This window comes from Schizosaccharomyces japonicus (genome assembly GCF_000149845.2).
Source record: "Schizosaccharomyces japonicus yFS275 unplaced genomic scaffold supercont5.2, whole genome shotgun sequence".
In the NCBI taxonomy this organism is placed as follows: domain Eukaryota; kingdom Fungi; phylum Ascomycota; class Schizosaccharomycetes; order Schizosaccharomycetales; family Schizosaccharomycetaceae; genus Schizosaccharomyces; species Schizosaccharomyces japonicus.
The window spans coordinates 3,018,437-3,033,075 of record NW_011627861.1 but is presented as its reverse complement, the minus strand read 5'-3'; the positions used below and the strand labels follow the sequence as shown (position 1 = coordinate 3,033,075).

The 14,639-nt window shown below is 44.0% G+C and overlaps 8 protein-coding genes across 8 annotated transcripts; 5 read left to right on the top strand and 3 right to left on the bottom strand.

The window, feature by feature from the left end:
* Positions 1-5: 5 nt before the first annotated feature.
* Positions 6-1,079, bottom strand: SJAG_04124 (DUF1776 family protein; the record flags this gene model as incomplete). Its single annotated transcript, XM_002175210.1, has 1 exon — positions 6-1,079. The coding sequence occupies one exon, from the start codon at positions 1,077-1,079 to the stop codon at positions 6-8; it is 1,074 nt and encodes a 357-aa protein (XP_002175246.1).
* Positions 1,080-1,490: 411 nt separating this feature from the next.
* Positions 1,491-2,313, top strand: SJAG_04125 (sulfiredoxin). The gene has a single exon (XM_002175211.2). It carries the CDS (start codon positions 1,745-1,747, stop codon positions 2,114-2,116), a length of 372 nt encoding a protein of 123 aa, XP_002175247.1. The 5' UTR covers positions 1,491-1,744; the 3' UTR covers positions 2,117-2,313.
* A 178-nt stretch (positions 2,314-2,491) lies between these two features.
* Positions 2,492-4,456, bottom strand: SJAG_04126 (TTK protein kinase Mph1; the record flags this gene model as incomplete). The annotated part of the gene is made up of 2 exons (XM_002175212.2): positions 2,492-4,364; positions 4,446-4,456. The coding sequence occupies 2 exons, from the start codon at positions 4,454-4,456 to the stop codon at positions 2,492-2,494; spliced, it is 1,884 nt and encodes a 627-aa protein (XP_002175248.2).
* A 272-nt stretch (positions 4,457-4,728) lies between these two features.
* SJAG_04127 (oligosaccharyltransferase subunit Stt3) lies at positions 4,729-7,096 on the top strand (the record flags this gene model as incomplete). The annotated part of the gene is made up of 3 exons (XM_002175213.2): positions 4,729-4,867; positions 4,952-6,321; positions 6,398-7,096. The coding sequence occupies 3 exons, from the start codon at positions 4,729-4,731 to the stop codon at positions 7,094-7,096; spliced, it is 2,208 nt and encodes a 735-aa protein (XP_002175249.2).
* An 81-nt stretch (positions 7,097-7,177) lies between these two features.
* On the bottom strand, positions 7,178-8,463 carry SJAG_04128 (NLI interacting factor family phosphatase). The gene has a single exon (XM_002175214.2). The coding sequence runs from the start codon at positions 8,047-8,049 to the stop codon at positions 7,252-7,254; it is 798 nt and encodes a 265-aa protein (XP_002175250.1). The 5' UTR covers positions 8,050-8,463; the 3' UTR covers positions 7,178-7,251.
* A 290-nt stretch (positions 8,464-8,753) lies between these two features.
* Positions 8,754-10,200, top strand: SJAG_04129 (zf-AN1 type zinc finger protein). Its single transcript, XM_002175215.2, has one exon. The coding sequence runs from the start codon at positions 8,989-8,991 to the stop codon at positions 9,580-9,582; it is 594 nt and encodes a 197-aa protein (XP_002175251.1). The 5' UTR covers positions 8,754-8,988; the 3' UTR covers positions 9,583-10,200.
* Positions 10,201-10,468: 268 nt separating this feature from the next.
* On the top strand, positions 10,469-12,116 carry SJAG_04130 (eIF-5A-deoxyhypusine synthase). The gene is made up of 2 exons (XM_002175216.2): positions 10,469-11,493; positions 11,579-12,116. Exons 1-2 carry the CDS (start codon positions 10,501-10,503, stop codon positions 11,636-11,638), a joined length of 1,053 nt encoding a protein of 350 aa, XP_002175252.1. The 5' UTR covers positions 10,469-10,500; the 3' UTR covers positions 11,639-12,116.
* Positions 12,051-13,182, top strand: SJAG_04131 (NatC N-acetyltransferase complex catalytic subunit). The gene is made up of 2 exons (XM_002175217.2): positions 12,051-12,299; positions 12,354-13,182. Exons 1-2 carry the CDS (start codon positions 12,178-12,180, stop codon positions 12,712-12,714), a joined length of 483 nt encoding a protein of 160 aa, XP_002175253.1. The 5' UTR covers positions 12,051-12,177; the 3' UTR covers positions 12,715-13,182.
* Positions 13,183-14,639: the final 1,457 nt, after the last annotated feature.

Below are 14,639 nucleotides of genomic sequence, written 5' to 3'. Positions count from 1 at the left end.
CTATGTTAATCTCGCTTAAAAATCCGTAAAGGAACCGCTCTGTGTTCGTAAAAAGCATTGTATACCCAGTTCAACAAGAAAGATGGGATATATTTGGAAAGGATAACGAGCAAAAAGGTTCGGCAACCGACATAACGTGTACTGGAAACGTAAGGACCTAAAATAACATCATAAATTTTGTTCAACATAAGACGCTCAGTGCGGAATGCGACGCGACGGTTTCTGTCCGGACTGCCAGACGGTGCCTCGGTGTAATCCAAGAAGTTGAGATTGCCGAGTTGGAGGGCAATGACGGGGAGTCTAGTCTCGCGTCTAAGCGTTTCCAAAAACGATTCGAGAGAGCAGGCGGCGATATTGGGAAGGCAATGATAAGGCGGGTTGTAGGCGCCAAAGATCCCGTGGCAGAGTCCAATGACTTTAGTTTTTTGCTCTTTGAGGAGGGGCAGGAAGACGCTGATACGCGAGAAAGAATCGCCGAGTGCAGCCAACTGCGTGCTCCAGACTTCGCGACCAGTGTCCTCAATGCTTAAGCTATGTGAACCGTCTCCGGGAACAAAAACAAATCCTCGCAAATGGAGTTGCGTGGAGGGATCACTAGCAGAATCTTGGACATCACGAGCGAAGGCATTGACGGCAACAGTGTTGTCGTACTGAAGGGATTGAATGTAAGGACGTTGTTGAAGGGAAACTGCATTCGCTTCTTCTTTGTTCTTGACGAGAACAATGACAGCGAATCCGCGTCTTTCGAGATCGTGTGCAACGACCGAAGAGAGAGAATTCCAGTTGCTTAAGATAACGACTTGCGACCGGATTTGATTGCGTCCCAAGGGGGCCCGTCTCTTACGAGCGTAGTCATAACGTTTGTAATAAGAAACACTAGACCAGAAAACTGCGGCACAACCAAGACCAACTATGAGCTTGTGACGATGGAGAAAGCTACCAATGCCGGACTCGTTCTTTTCTAGAGTGGAAGGCCGACCGGAGGCCTGAGAGAGCAGATTCTGTAGCTTCGAAGCAGTCTTCTCTCCGAAGTCCTTGACTTGATTCCAAGCGTCAGCGACGGCGCGTTCAGGATTCATCGTTTCGTTGCGAGAATGATTTATAAGCGTGAAAATTGTCCAATAAAACCGAAATCAGTATAGAAAACAAATAAGAGACAGCTTTTGTGTAAGGAATAAATACAGGGCGTGTTTGTCACTGGTGAATTGGCTCCCCTGTTAGGATTTGTTATACTAAGGAGTTTTGAGCTTCTGTCCTCAAATGATGCAACTCTTAGCGATACGGTGGTATTCGGTTCGATACCATAATCGGCGCTCCTCCAGTAACATCACAGAAACAGATGCTGTCTGTAGATACCCAAGTGGTACTCAACCAACCGAAAACACTAACTTCTCGGTAGGCTGCGGCAATATCGCGCCGTCTTGATGTAATCGATAGTAATGTATCAGATGTCTTCTTTCCTCAGTCGTGACCGTAGGTAGAGTAAGCCTGTTGTCTATGAGGCGTTCTCGACCCCGGTGGTCCTCTTCTGCTGTGTCATCTTGTGTCAACGGGAAATTATAAAAAGAAAGGTAAAACTTGACGCACAAGATCCATATCAATACAACGCTTTAACAGGTGTCTAACTGCGCGTGAAGGCAAAGTGTCTCAACTTTCTGATTAAGGTTTTCACGTCCATCCCCGTAACGACGAGTTATTTTTTGTCATCACTTTAAAGAAACCATATAATTCATATTCGTCAACAATGACCATCCATACATCCGATAACAATCGCATTGTTGAATTGGACATGTCCGAGTTGATCCGGCCCATTCCTCCGGTACTGGATATGGAGAAAGTCAATAGCATGGTTGAAACTCTGGGTGGAAAGGTGCCTCCGGCGTCATGTTCTATGGATTTGAAAGATGTTCCTGAAAACGAATTGCCTCCTGTTGATGTGTTAACGTTCAAGAAGGGCGGAAAGCCTTACTACTTTGCATTCGGCGGCTGTCATCGCCTCCGTGCTCATGATATGGCAAAGAAACAAAAAATTAAGTGCAAGTTGGTTAATTGTTCGCCCAATACGTTGCGTTTGTACTTGGGTGCATCAGCAAGTAAGTTCTTGGATGAAGAGTAAAGTTCACAGAACGAGAGTTCTTACGCGTCGCGTATTAAGCTATGTGCTCGCGTCATACTATACGCGTCGCAAGACGCGTATAAGGACCACCTAAAAGTCTATTATATTGTTGTTCATGATAATCAATGTGTAAATGTACGTTATAAGTTCATTATGCTTTATTTTGTATTGTATTGTATTGTAGAACGAGTTACGAGGAGGGTGTCGAGAAGGAATGGTCGGATTACGAGAAAAGATGAACAAGTTAGAAGTAATACGAAAAACAAGGCAAGAAGGGGATATATAAAAAAACACATCTGAGAACGTATGAAACTGATAATGTGTGCGTGCGTAGTGGGATGAAGGTAGTGGAACAGGAACTCAGTTAGAATTCACTTACTGGCGTGGATGTTTTTGAAGATTGGATATACAATCTTTTGCCAATGCAAAAATCACATCTTTAGACAAAAGACGTTGACGACTCAGTTCGACAGACCGTTCGATGATCATGGATAACTGTGATGCCGAAATTTCTGTAGCATCTGGCCGTGTTGGCCGTTCAGCAACAGCCGTGGTTGTGGGCGCCTCACCTGGATGAAGAAACGGATCACGTAGCAGCTCTGGTATGGTCAAACGTTTCCGCTGATCACGCTCGAGACAACTCTTCATCACACGAATTAGGTCTGGCGGAACAGGAACAGCAAGCTTGGGATTGACTTGATTAGAGCCAGGAGCAGGTCTCGCAGGAACAGCAGTTTCTGGGAAATTAATACGAGCGCGAACATCAGGAATAGCAGCGATAGCTTTGATCATATTCAAATGAGCAAAAGGCGCATGTCCGTAGACCATTTGGTATAGAATACAACCCAAGCTCCAAACGTCACTGGGGCGACCAAGCTTTACGAGCTTGATATTAGTGGTCGCGTCGGCATTCGTATCAATTAATGCTTCGGGTGCCATGTAGTTGACTGTGCCTACATGTGTGTCACGATGGATGTTTGTAGTGTTGTTTTCTATCGCCTTGGCAATACCAAAATCAATCAGCTTCAAACTTCCAGAGACTAATAAAAAATTAGCAGGTTTAAGGTCTGAATGAACAATATTCTGTTCGTGAACCACTTGCACAGCTTGCAACATTTGTTGCCAGTATAAACGTATAAAATGGAGATTTATGGGACGATGACTGTTTTTGGCCAGCAAATGAGCCATGTCACATTCTCCATACTCCATGACCATGCTTAGCTGGCCTTTTATGTCATTGACTTCGGCAGCGTAGAGACGGATTATCCGCTCATGACCAGAAAGCTTTTTTAATAAGGCAATCTCGTTTTTGTAGCCCTGAACCGCTGCGTAATCAGCGTTTTCAAAGTCAACTTCCTTTAGTGCATAGATGACCTTGTTTTCCGGAGCAATGATTCGAAAAACTTTACTGCTACCGCCTTTGCCAATAACGCCGAGTTTGATGAACGTGTGTCCAGAAATTGTAACAGCTTCAGCACCAGGAAACAGAGTTTGTGGCACAACCACAGGTGTGTCTAAAAACGGGTTTGCCATTTGACCCTGCTGGGCGTTCAAAAGTGAATTGTGATTTAGCGGTTTCTTAGAAGCATTCGTTTGCGGCGCAACTTCTGCGAACTTGCTAAAGTCCAATCCTGCTTTGGAAAACGAAAGTGCACGGAGTTTTCTGCTACGCAAATGTTCATCCTCGATTTCTGCTTCGGCATTTGCCCGGTCAGAACCAGCAGCTGGAACATGGTGGTTCTGTTTGCCCTCATGCATGTCATCTTCAGCGCCGGATTCCTGTGAATCTGAAGCTTTTACATCGGCTAATGAATATTCGGCTCTCTTTGGAGGGCCCAGTCCTATTCGACCAATTCTTCGCCAACGTGAAGAGACGGTTGATCCGCCGTTGTGTGATTTAACTGTACCGTGTGTGACAGCATCTCCATCGTGTTCAGTCGGTCCAACAGAGTTCAACCCGAAGCTTTTTGAGTGTGAATCCAGTCCAAGGGGTGTGATGAGAGATTCCGACCCGCTGGACGCCTTGAAGGTTGGTGTTTTCTTCTCATTCAACAGTGTAGCCGGACGTTTTACTGTGGTTGGAGCACTCAATGTGACACTTCGTCGCGACTGAATCGTCTTTTCGCTGCTTCCATCATCGGATTTCTTTAAGCCCTCTGAAGTAGAAGAAAACGCGGTTTTCGTGACAGTTTTGTAATCAATTGGAGTAGAAGTTTCATCGCAATGTTCCGTAGAAAGGAAAGCGTCTCTTCGTCGAAAGAAGAATCAAGCGAAAGATCTTCAAATCCAGTCCGTGGAAGATCAGGTTTCGACATAAACAGCGTCTCACGGATATCTCATCCCAATTACCGAAAATGAAAATGGACGTAACCCAATTCCCGAGTTTTCTATTAATGTAGGGGAGGCTGCGATTGCCTATGAATTGAAAGCTTGCTTATGGGTGTAGAGGTAAGAGGGAAAACGGTTTGTTCATTTTGTCGTTGCAATTTGTTACGTTTCCTTATTCCAATTACTGCAGAACAGAAGTACTCGTTATTAATTTTACAGTGCCATCCTTGTTTCGCATTACACAACATACCGAGACTTACCGAAGTCTGTGCCATGATGCTACCATGCGGCCCATCGGCGGCCCTGCCCCTCTTGCCAAGAACATGACTATGTCTTCCAAAACAGGGCAAAAGAAGCCCGTCTCTGCCCATAAAAGGGACTGGAGAGTACCTCTTAAGGTCATTATATTGCTGCTTATTGCAGGTATGTGCTTAAAACACTGCAGTAGAGCGCGAGTGTTGAGTTATTGTGTGTCCATAATACAGTGTGTCTAACAACCTTGTGTAGCGGTTTCCCTCGCCTCTCGTTTGTTCTCAGTGATCCGTTATGAATCTATTATCCACGAATTTGACCCCTGGTTCAACTATCGTGCTTCCAAAATCTTGGTTGAGAAGGGTTTTTACAGCTTTCTAAATTGGTTCGATGAACGTAGTTGGTTTCCCTTGGGTAGAGTTGCTGGTGGCACACTGTACCCCGGTTTGATGATTACTTCGGCTCTCATTCACAACGTCTTGCACTTTTTGCGCATTAATGTTGATATCAAGGATGTTTGTGTTATGGTAGCTCCTGCCTTTTCCGGCGTAACGGCCATTGCTACGTACTACTTAGCTCGTGAACTGAAAGACGATGCTTGTGGCCTTTTTGCAGCCGCCTTCATCGGTATTGCTCCCGGTTACATCTCTCGTTCTGTCGCCGGTTCTTATGACAATGAAGCCATCGCCATTACCCTGCTCATGACTACGTTCGCTCTTTGGATCAAGGCTGTCAAGACTGGCTCTGCCCTGTGGGGAACTGCTACTGCCTTGTTCTACTTCTACATGGTAGCTGCTTGGGGTGGTTATGTGTTTATCACTAACATGATTCCCCTTCACATCTTCGTTCTTTTGCTGATGGGTCGTTTCACGTCCAAAATCTATGTTGCATACACCACTTTCTACGTTATTGGTACCTTAGCTTCTATGCAGATTCCCTTTGTCGGATTCCAACCCATCCGTACCAGTGAGCATATGGCAGCTTTGGGTGTCTTTGGCTTGTTGCAACTGTTCGCTATTTATGATGCCGTTAAGCGTATCGTCCCCTCTGCTCAATTCCGTAAGCTCGTTCAGCTCGCTATTATCGCCGTCAGTGGTCTCGCTTTTGTCGCTCTCGTTTACCTTACTATGCGTGGTGTCATTGCCCCTTGGACTGGTCGTTTCTATTCCTTGTGGGATACTAGCTATGCCCGCATTCATATCCCAATTATTGCTTCGGTTTCCGAGCATCAACCTCCAGCATGGGCTTCGTTCTTCTTTGACTTGCAATTTTTAATCTGGCTTTTGCCAGCTGGTCTGTACGTTTGTTTCAAGGAGCTTCGCAATGAGCATGTTTTCATTATTCTTTATGCCGTTGCAGCCACGTATTTCTCCGGTGTCATGGTCCGTTTGATGCTTACGTTGACGCCCTGTGTTTGTATCGCTGCCGCTGTTGCCGTGTCTACCCTTCTCGACACATACTTCGGCCCAAGTCCTAAGAAAGAAGACGAGGATGACAGTGCTGCCAACCAAGCCGAGTCGAAGACTTCTTTCCTTAAAATTGCAAAGGGTATTAAGCGTCTTGGCATTTACAAGGTTTTCTCCCGTCTCATTGTTGTCGGGTTCGGTGTTGTATTACTTGATCTTGTTTGTGTATCACTGCACATGGGTTACTTCCATGGCTTACTCTTCTCCCTCTGTCGTTTTGTCCACCACATTACAGGATGGTTCTCAATACTTTATTGACGACTTCCGTGAGGCCTACGACTGGTTGCGCCGTAACACTCCCTACGACTCCAAGGTAATGAGTTGGTGGGATTATGGCTACCAGATTGCTGGTATGGCTGATCGCGTTACCCTTGTGGACAACAACACATGGAACAACACTCACATTGCCACTGTTGGCAAGGCTATGTCTTCTCCCGAAGATGCCGCGTACCCCATTCTTCGTAAGCATGATGTGGACTACATTCTCATCATTTACGGAGGTGTCTTGGGTTACAGCGGTGACGACATGAACAAGTTCTTGTGGATGGTTCGTATTTCGCAAGGCATTTGGCCCGAAGATATCGTCGAGCGTGAATTCTTCACGAACCGTGGAGAATACCGTATTGATGATGAGGCCTCGCCCACGATGCGCGAATCCTTGATGTACAAAATGTCCTACCACGGTCTCTCACAATTGTACCCTCCTAACCAAGGTGTGGACCGTGTTCGTTCTCAAAGACTGCCTTCTCATGATCCTCAATTGTGGACACTTGATGAGGCATTCACTACGCAAAACCACCTTGTCCGTATTTACCAGGTGAAGAAGCCTGATCAGCTGGGTCGTGACCTGAAACAGGTTGCCGATTTTGAGAATGGCAAGCGCAAGAAGCTCCGCCAACCTACTAAGCTTTCCGCCCAATGGTTGAGAGAGTAGGGAGGCGGTCGCGACGCAACTGCCCCTGTACTAATGCAATGCATGTACGAACTGATGTATGATTGCCAAAAGGCACATGAAGGTATACAATGAATCGATGATCTATTAGATATCTTAGAACTGTGTAATTGTTTGCTTGGACGTCATTACTGGTGTCAGTTTGCAGTGGTTCCGATAACGGTTCCGGATTGTACTGTTTCGCCGTTTTGTTGAAGCGTATCTACCTTTGACGTTAATTCCAGTCTATCGGATTGTTCACGCAAGGCTCGTTTGTAAGCTTTAAACATTTTGTCCAACTCTCTTAGGCCTTCTTCCTGAGACTTGACATTCTGAATGCTAGTAAAGGGATATGAACGGATGTAGTCGCAGACGTTGGGTATGCGTTTTAGATGTTTTAGGTATCGAATGGCGCACACAAGGGCGAAATCCTTCGTTTTCTCTGTCGGTGACGGTTGGAAATCAGACAGCTGGAGGAGGTTGTAAGGCTGGGCACAACATTTTATAGCTGAGTCGTCAACGATCACCGTATTGAACTGGTTCCATGCAGCAGGATTGTCGTCCTTGTCCTTTTTAAGCTGCTGCCAGACTTTAGTCAAGTTTTTGTATGTCTGAATCTTGGTGTTTCGGTCTCCCTCTTCGAAGTCGACATCCTCCCGAGTCATACACAGCAGCACCTGTTTCCGTTGTTCCTTGTTCATGACAGCGTGCATCATTTTTTGAATGTTATGTGACTGAGCGGAGCTCCATACGACAATGTTGAAGTTAGCAAACGCAAATTTTAAAAAGTTTTTAACGCCTGGTCGTGGAATTGGCTTCGTGAGATGTCGTGGAGGAGGTCGATATAGCAAAGATCCATTCAAGTCCAGAACAAGTAGTTTCCGTTTGTCCACAAAATTTAGATGTTGCAGCTTGCAATTAGACAAGTACAAAAGGGTCGGACTCGGTGCGTTCATTCTGAAAAAAAATTCTACTGCAACAGCAAAAGATGGTGAAAGCAACACGGACAGAGAAAGCTTGTGTTCCTACCAAGATAATACAGGATGTCTCCCAGTTCGGCTCGAAGCGATAATTTATTGTTCTGGCTGAGCTCGGCTCTTTAGAGTCACGGTGTCTCTTCCCTGCTGAACAGTATATCTTACCTGGTGTTGTCAGCCTCCGTTCACGCTGCACCTGCCCTTTTTCTCTTATTCTCGCATCCGATACTTTTATGGTGTTGCAGTTTTAGTGGTGAGTTTTCAAAAGGCGAAAACGCGGGGTGTGTGTGAGTGTGGGGAGGGGATGTTTATCTCTTATCTAAGGTTTTTATCTTGGGTAACAGTTGTTAGGGTTTCCTTAGGTTATCTAATAGCTCGCTAACCCCTTGCACCCCCACTACACTGCTGAGTAATCCAGGCACGTAAATGGGAAAAAAACGTGGCGGCAGGACGGCGTATCTCCAACCAATAGAATCGGTTTATCTTCTACACCAATCAACGCTAAATGCCATCCCTCGCCTCCTTTCGGCGCTTTTCTACGCGCTTCTGGTTACTAAAAGCCGACAGGAAACCCCTGAGCGAAATCCAATCATCATCTTTTCACCCTTAGTTTCGTCATATCCGGTTTCCCCACAATTCAGTTATCGACATAAAGCGGCTTGAGCGACGTGATGTTGTCATTGATTTCTACCGTCATCTAGAGCAGCACAAAGCCTGTGTACTCCACCTGCCAGTACTTAACCTTTCCCTATACCGCATAACCAGGCACGTATTTCCTTTTCCTAAGCAAAACCCGTCCGCGCTATACAAATTCACGGCTCGTAACATCCTCTCTAGGCACCCGCTTAACGCTACGTTTTTCCGCCTGTTCTTCGCTTGTTTTCAAATTACCGCACAAACAAACAAACATTTGAAATTATGAAATTGGTGATTTGCTCTCAGTCTACTGCCAGCATCGTGGAGGCAGATGCTCATGATAGAATTGCAACGATCGTCGATCGGTTTTTGTCTTCAGTGAAGCCGAGAGCTGGCTCTGAAAACGCACTTGCTGCTCCACAAAACGAAACTACGAAAACTCTTCGGTTTAACGACATTGTACTGGATCCCTCGCGGTCACTGCAGGACTATGATGGTCTGCGGGATGGCGCGGTGTTGCAATTGGAACTGTCGACAGCCACTGCGACTGCGGCTGCGTCTGCTCCCAGCATCGTTACCAACGACTCGTCAGCCTCGTTATCTTCCATGTCGACGTTTGCCTCGTCCTCGTCGGCAGCTCCTGCTTCGAGGCCGAAAGCTGGTGGTAAGAAGCGTTGTTCCTTGGCCACTTGCAACCGTCTTGCTCAAAGAATGGTCGGTGACTGTATGTACTGCAAAGGACACTTCTGCTCAGCACATAGATTGCTCGAGGATCACCGTTGTGCGTCTTTGGCCGAGCTGCGGGCCAGTGAGCATGAACGAAACCGCCAAAAGTTGGAGAAGGAGCATTGCGACGCTTTGGTAAGCAAAGTCTAAGCAATGAGCCATCTTCTAGTGTCTGTGTGGCGAGAATAAGCAACTTCTGGCTGTCCGTACTGATGGAGAGGACAGTTTTGGAATTGATTTTTCATTAACAGGGTCCAAATGAAGGCTTGTTGCTAAAGGGTCCTATTGTGCGCATACAAGAGCTTAATCGCCATTGTGTGTGCGACACCGCAGCCAGTGTGTTTCTCGTCCTTGTGCGCATGAGTATATCCACACACTTTTTATTGGAGGGTGTCCTACTTTACCCCCTCCACAGTGTTATGGAATTCCCAGCACGCTTGTTATTCAAAAGTCCTCTTCTCGACATTGTCACTTCTACTACTGTATTAGAGTGCGATATCCTGCAGCTCCTTTCCAACCGTGTGTCAACGAAAGTGCGAACACACGTTAGTGTAGGCATAATCTTCTGTGTTGCTTTTCCAAAGCAACTTTTTCGCACAGCATGAATTCGGTGCGAAATGTAATAGCCTCACTTAATGAATTTTTTAATGATGATAGTATTCGAGCTGACTAGAATGGGGGAGAGAGGGGTGCGAAGGGCGTCGGAAACTTGCTTGCCATCAGATGATGGGAGTCATATGTTTGTATAATTTATCAATTCATCTTCATTATCCATGACTAGCATTAGTTTCAATATCACGAGCAGGCTCTTCATCTTTCCCTACTTGTCCTTCAATCTCCTCACATTCTTGTTCGGTGATTTCGCTTCGGTGAACCGGAATAGATTCCGGTCGGGAGTTTGACGGTGACCTTGGACATTTCGGCCATGTAGCTCGGTGAAATCGAAATCTGGTGATTGCATTCGGACCATTCGGTGACCTCGGTGACCACCAATACCCGTGTCGGTCAACTTTTCCGAAATAGCCAAAAGCATTATCTTGTGGCCATCAACAGTTGCCTACCGCAGACATGTCTGACGAATCCATTGCAAAAAGCGCTGTTCTCGTCCAATCTGAAAAGATGGACGAGAACTCCGTTGAGGTTGTTGGCCCGGACTTCAATGTTTTTGATGAACGTAGAAAAAATGGAGGTTCGCCTGTTACGGTTGCCGAGCTCATGAAGTTTTACGGTCAAATCGGTTTCCAAGCTACGAATCTGGGTGAAGCCATTGACATCATCAATGAAATGCGTCTTTGGCGCGATCCCAATCCTCCTGAGGGAAAGAAGGACAGAGCTACTATTTTCCTGGGCTACACCAGTAACTTGATTTCCTCTGGTGTGCGCGAGATTCTTCGCTACTTGGTCCAACACAAGTGTGTCGACGTGCTTGTCACCACCGCTGGCGGTATTGAGGAGGACTTCATCAAGTGTCTCGCTCCCACGTATTTGGGTGACTTTGCCTTGAGCGGCGAGAAGCTCCGTAAGAAGGGTATCAACCGTATTGGTAACTTGGTTGTGCCCAATGAAAACTACTGCTTGTTTGAGGAGTGGATCCTTCCCATCATGGACAAGATGGTCGAGGAGCAGGAGGCCGGTTATCACTGGTCTCCTTCTCGCTTCATCCACCGTCTTGGTAAGGAAATTAACGACGAGCGCAGTGTGTACTACTGGGCCTACAAAAATAACATCCCCGTTTTCAGTCCTGCTCTTACTGATGGTTCGATTGGTGACATGTTGTACTTCCATACGTTTAAGGCTGATCCTCGTCCCATCGACTTGGATATTGTGCCTGATATTCGTGCCATCAACTCTCTTGCCGTTCACGCAAACCGTTCGGGTATGATTATTCTTGGCGGTGGTGTCATCAAGCATCACATTTGCAATGCCAACTTGATGCGTAATGGTGCAGATTGGACGGTGTACATTAATACTGCCAACGAATTCGATGGCAGTGACGCCGGTGCACGCCCCGATGAGGCTGTTAGTTGGGGAAAAATTCGTCTTGACGGACGTAGAACTAAGGTATGGTTTGTGGAGGAGTTGCGGACCGTCTTTACCGCTCTTTCCTTTTCTTTTTGTTGTGTACATGGGTTACTAACTGGTATAGGTTTACGGAGAAGTTACGATTATCTTCCCTCTTATTGTGGCCGCTACCTTTGCCTCTTAAAATCATTGAAAACACAGGATTAATTTCCCGCACGAAGCGGCTGCTGAAGTGTACATTTGGGCTTTTTGGTATTAGGATAAAACAACCTCAGACGAAACAGATGACTTTGTTTTTTTTGTGGCATCTCTCTTGTGTGTCTACGTGGATTTATTTTTTGGCACCGTTGTGAAATTATTTTTCATTGGGATAGACTGTTAATTTAAAGTTAACGTTGTTAGTTTATGTTAGTCGGTGTGTTAGTTGCAATGAGCTGTTTGATGCTCCGTTTGTCATGAATATTGTTCTTTCCATGTTGCGGAAAACCCTAGAAAATTCACTGAAGATCACTTATTTGTAGGATGACGGCTGCCTTGGTCACACTGAGAGCACTTTTGTACAAGTATAATAAAACTACATTACCTACACAGTCATTCTTTCATATTTTTGTATCATCAAAGTTCACCACAGGCAACCTTTGGTTTGCTAAATTGTCAAATTAGCACCACCACTTTTTGGCCCGGTGTACAGTAGTATCCTGGAGGTTTTGCAAGTCCAAAAACATGCCTCACCCACAAATCCAACCGTATTCTAGCGAGTACCTTGATGACATTTGTAAGCTGATAGAAAAGGACCTCAGTGAACCATATAGCAAATATGTGTACCGCTACTTTTTGCATCAATGGTAACTAAACCACCAAGTGTACTGTTAATAACACAACTCTAACACATATTCCAGGCCCCAGTACAGCTATATAGCCCTCCTCGATGGCAGGCTCATTGGTGCCATTGTCAGCAAACAAGATGCTAGAAAAAACAGAATTCGTGGCTATATAGCTATGCTGGCTGTTGATAAAAATTACAGAGGACACGGTATCGCTACACAACTTGCGAATGCCTCCATACAAGCAATGAGGGAAAACTCTGCTGACGAAATTGTTTTGGAAACAGAAGTTGACAATGAGGCTGCCAAATCCTTCTATGAACACCTTGGGTTTTCTCGGTACAAACGGTTATACCGCTACTACTTAAACGGAAGAGATGCGTTTCGCTACATCTTCCTTCCCGAAAAGGCTCTGTCTATTTCCGCCAATAAGTGATGTCAAATACCTAATCAAGTCGATATTAATATAAATTCACTAGTGGTTGTTTTGTTCATTATAGCAAAGTAAAGATTAACTAAGACAAAGCATAGCCTGGGTCTGTTGAGGAAGACGTGACGACAGTTGAATTCAGAACTTGGATTTCAAAATGCTTCTTGCTTATGAATTTTTATGACATAAATATATGTTGCTTGCAGTCTATAAGTAGGATTCAGGACTTTTCCAATAAAAATGCGCTAGCAAAATGCTAAATAGCTATTTCGTGTTGAGTAATTTGTGCTTTCATGATACTGCTAATGGTAAACTAATTACTAGTTAGACTGTTTCATTATAATTGGTCAAATAAAACCAGTTGCGAAGAGCAAGTAACTACATCTCTCGGTTTTTTGCAATCCTCTAATGAGAGCAACGCTCACAGTGAAACGTCATTTAATGAACAGTATACAATATTAATTTTAGCATTGAAGAGTATCGCACACTATATAATAGTAGCGTTAGTACTTGCTCCTAGCATTTTACTATTTAGTTTCAATTCCACTAATCTATAACCTTAATACCGGAAGCAGATGTTAGGAACATTGGTTTTGAGTAATCCTGTTACTGGTTCTAGTATTGAGTGCTTTGTTTTCCTGTGCTTTAATGAGATTCTGTCAACACAATCTGTTATTACATATTTAAAGATACAAGCTGTAGAACATATTCATGTGCCTAAAACATTTTTGGCTCAGTAGATTGTAGAAATATACATTTTGGGCTTTTTGCAATTACAACATAAATGATGGATTGCTAATTATTGTATTACTTGTCCAGGGTTTTTACTTGAAATAGGCGAGGTTATCGTAAAGACTTGGCGGCAAAAACAAGATAAAGCTCTAAATAGTTTTCGAGCCCTTCATATTGTGCTGTTTAAACTTAGTGAGAAACATCGTTTATCTGCCGAACAAAAATCATTTGAGAAGGATACTCTTGTTAGTTGAATTACTGCATTCACAATCTGGCATTACTGAATGCTCTTTGTTTGATAAAAGAAACGCAGTTGTTTCTTGGCAATCATTAGTCCATCTACTACTAAGTACTCTTCTTTTTAGTAATTACTAATAGATTAACGTATCCGTATAATTCAATTTGTTGAGCACATAACTAAAATAAGTAAGCCTCACATATTCTTTGATTCGTATGCTGTTTAAACGCACTTATTGACTCAATATCACAATGGTGAATTGCTATTACTTTTATTCGAAGCTTTGGTTTAGTTATCGTAGGCATCAAATATGTACCATCGTCATAAACTGTAACTAAGCTATTTCAAACGAACAGACTATCTCAACAATGATACTTTTTTGTTGCGTTTCACTAAGTCTAATTATTTCTATATAAAGACCTCACTTAGTGTATTGACAAGCTATGATTATTCATATGTTTTAAAAATATCCACAAGCACTATTTTTGTCAATGAAACAGCTGTAATTGCAATAAACAAGTAATTTGTTGACTTATCTTAGTTAACCCTTAGTCTTAAAAGGGAATGCACCCCTAAGACGTCGATAAATATAAAAAGCTATACCGTAATAAGCGATATTAAAGAAAAAAAAAGTGATAAGATGAAATTGTTTCATTGCATACAAGTTGTTACGTTAATATAGATTGTATATAATTAACTTAATCCGCTATTGAGGCAATGATTTCGACGAAGATTTTGCACTCGTGTTGTAATTGTGTTACCGATATTTTCCTTTACTTGTGTTCGTGTGTAAACAGTAACATGAAGAAACTCTCGTATAAGTGATTCGGCTTCGATTTAGTATACACTAGCTTTGAACCAATTAAACTCTTTTAGCTAACTGCTCTTATCACTAAAGTTCGTGTTTGCGCTTGCTATTGTGTTATGTCATCCACTTGCGAACACTATATCAAACTACTAA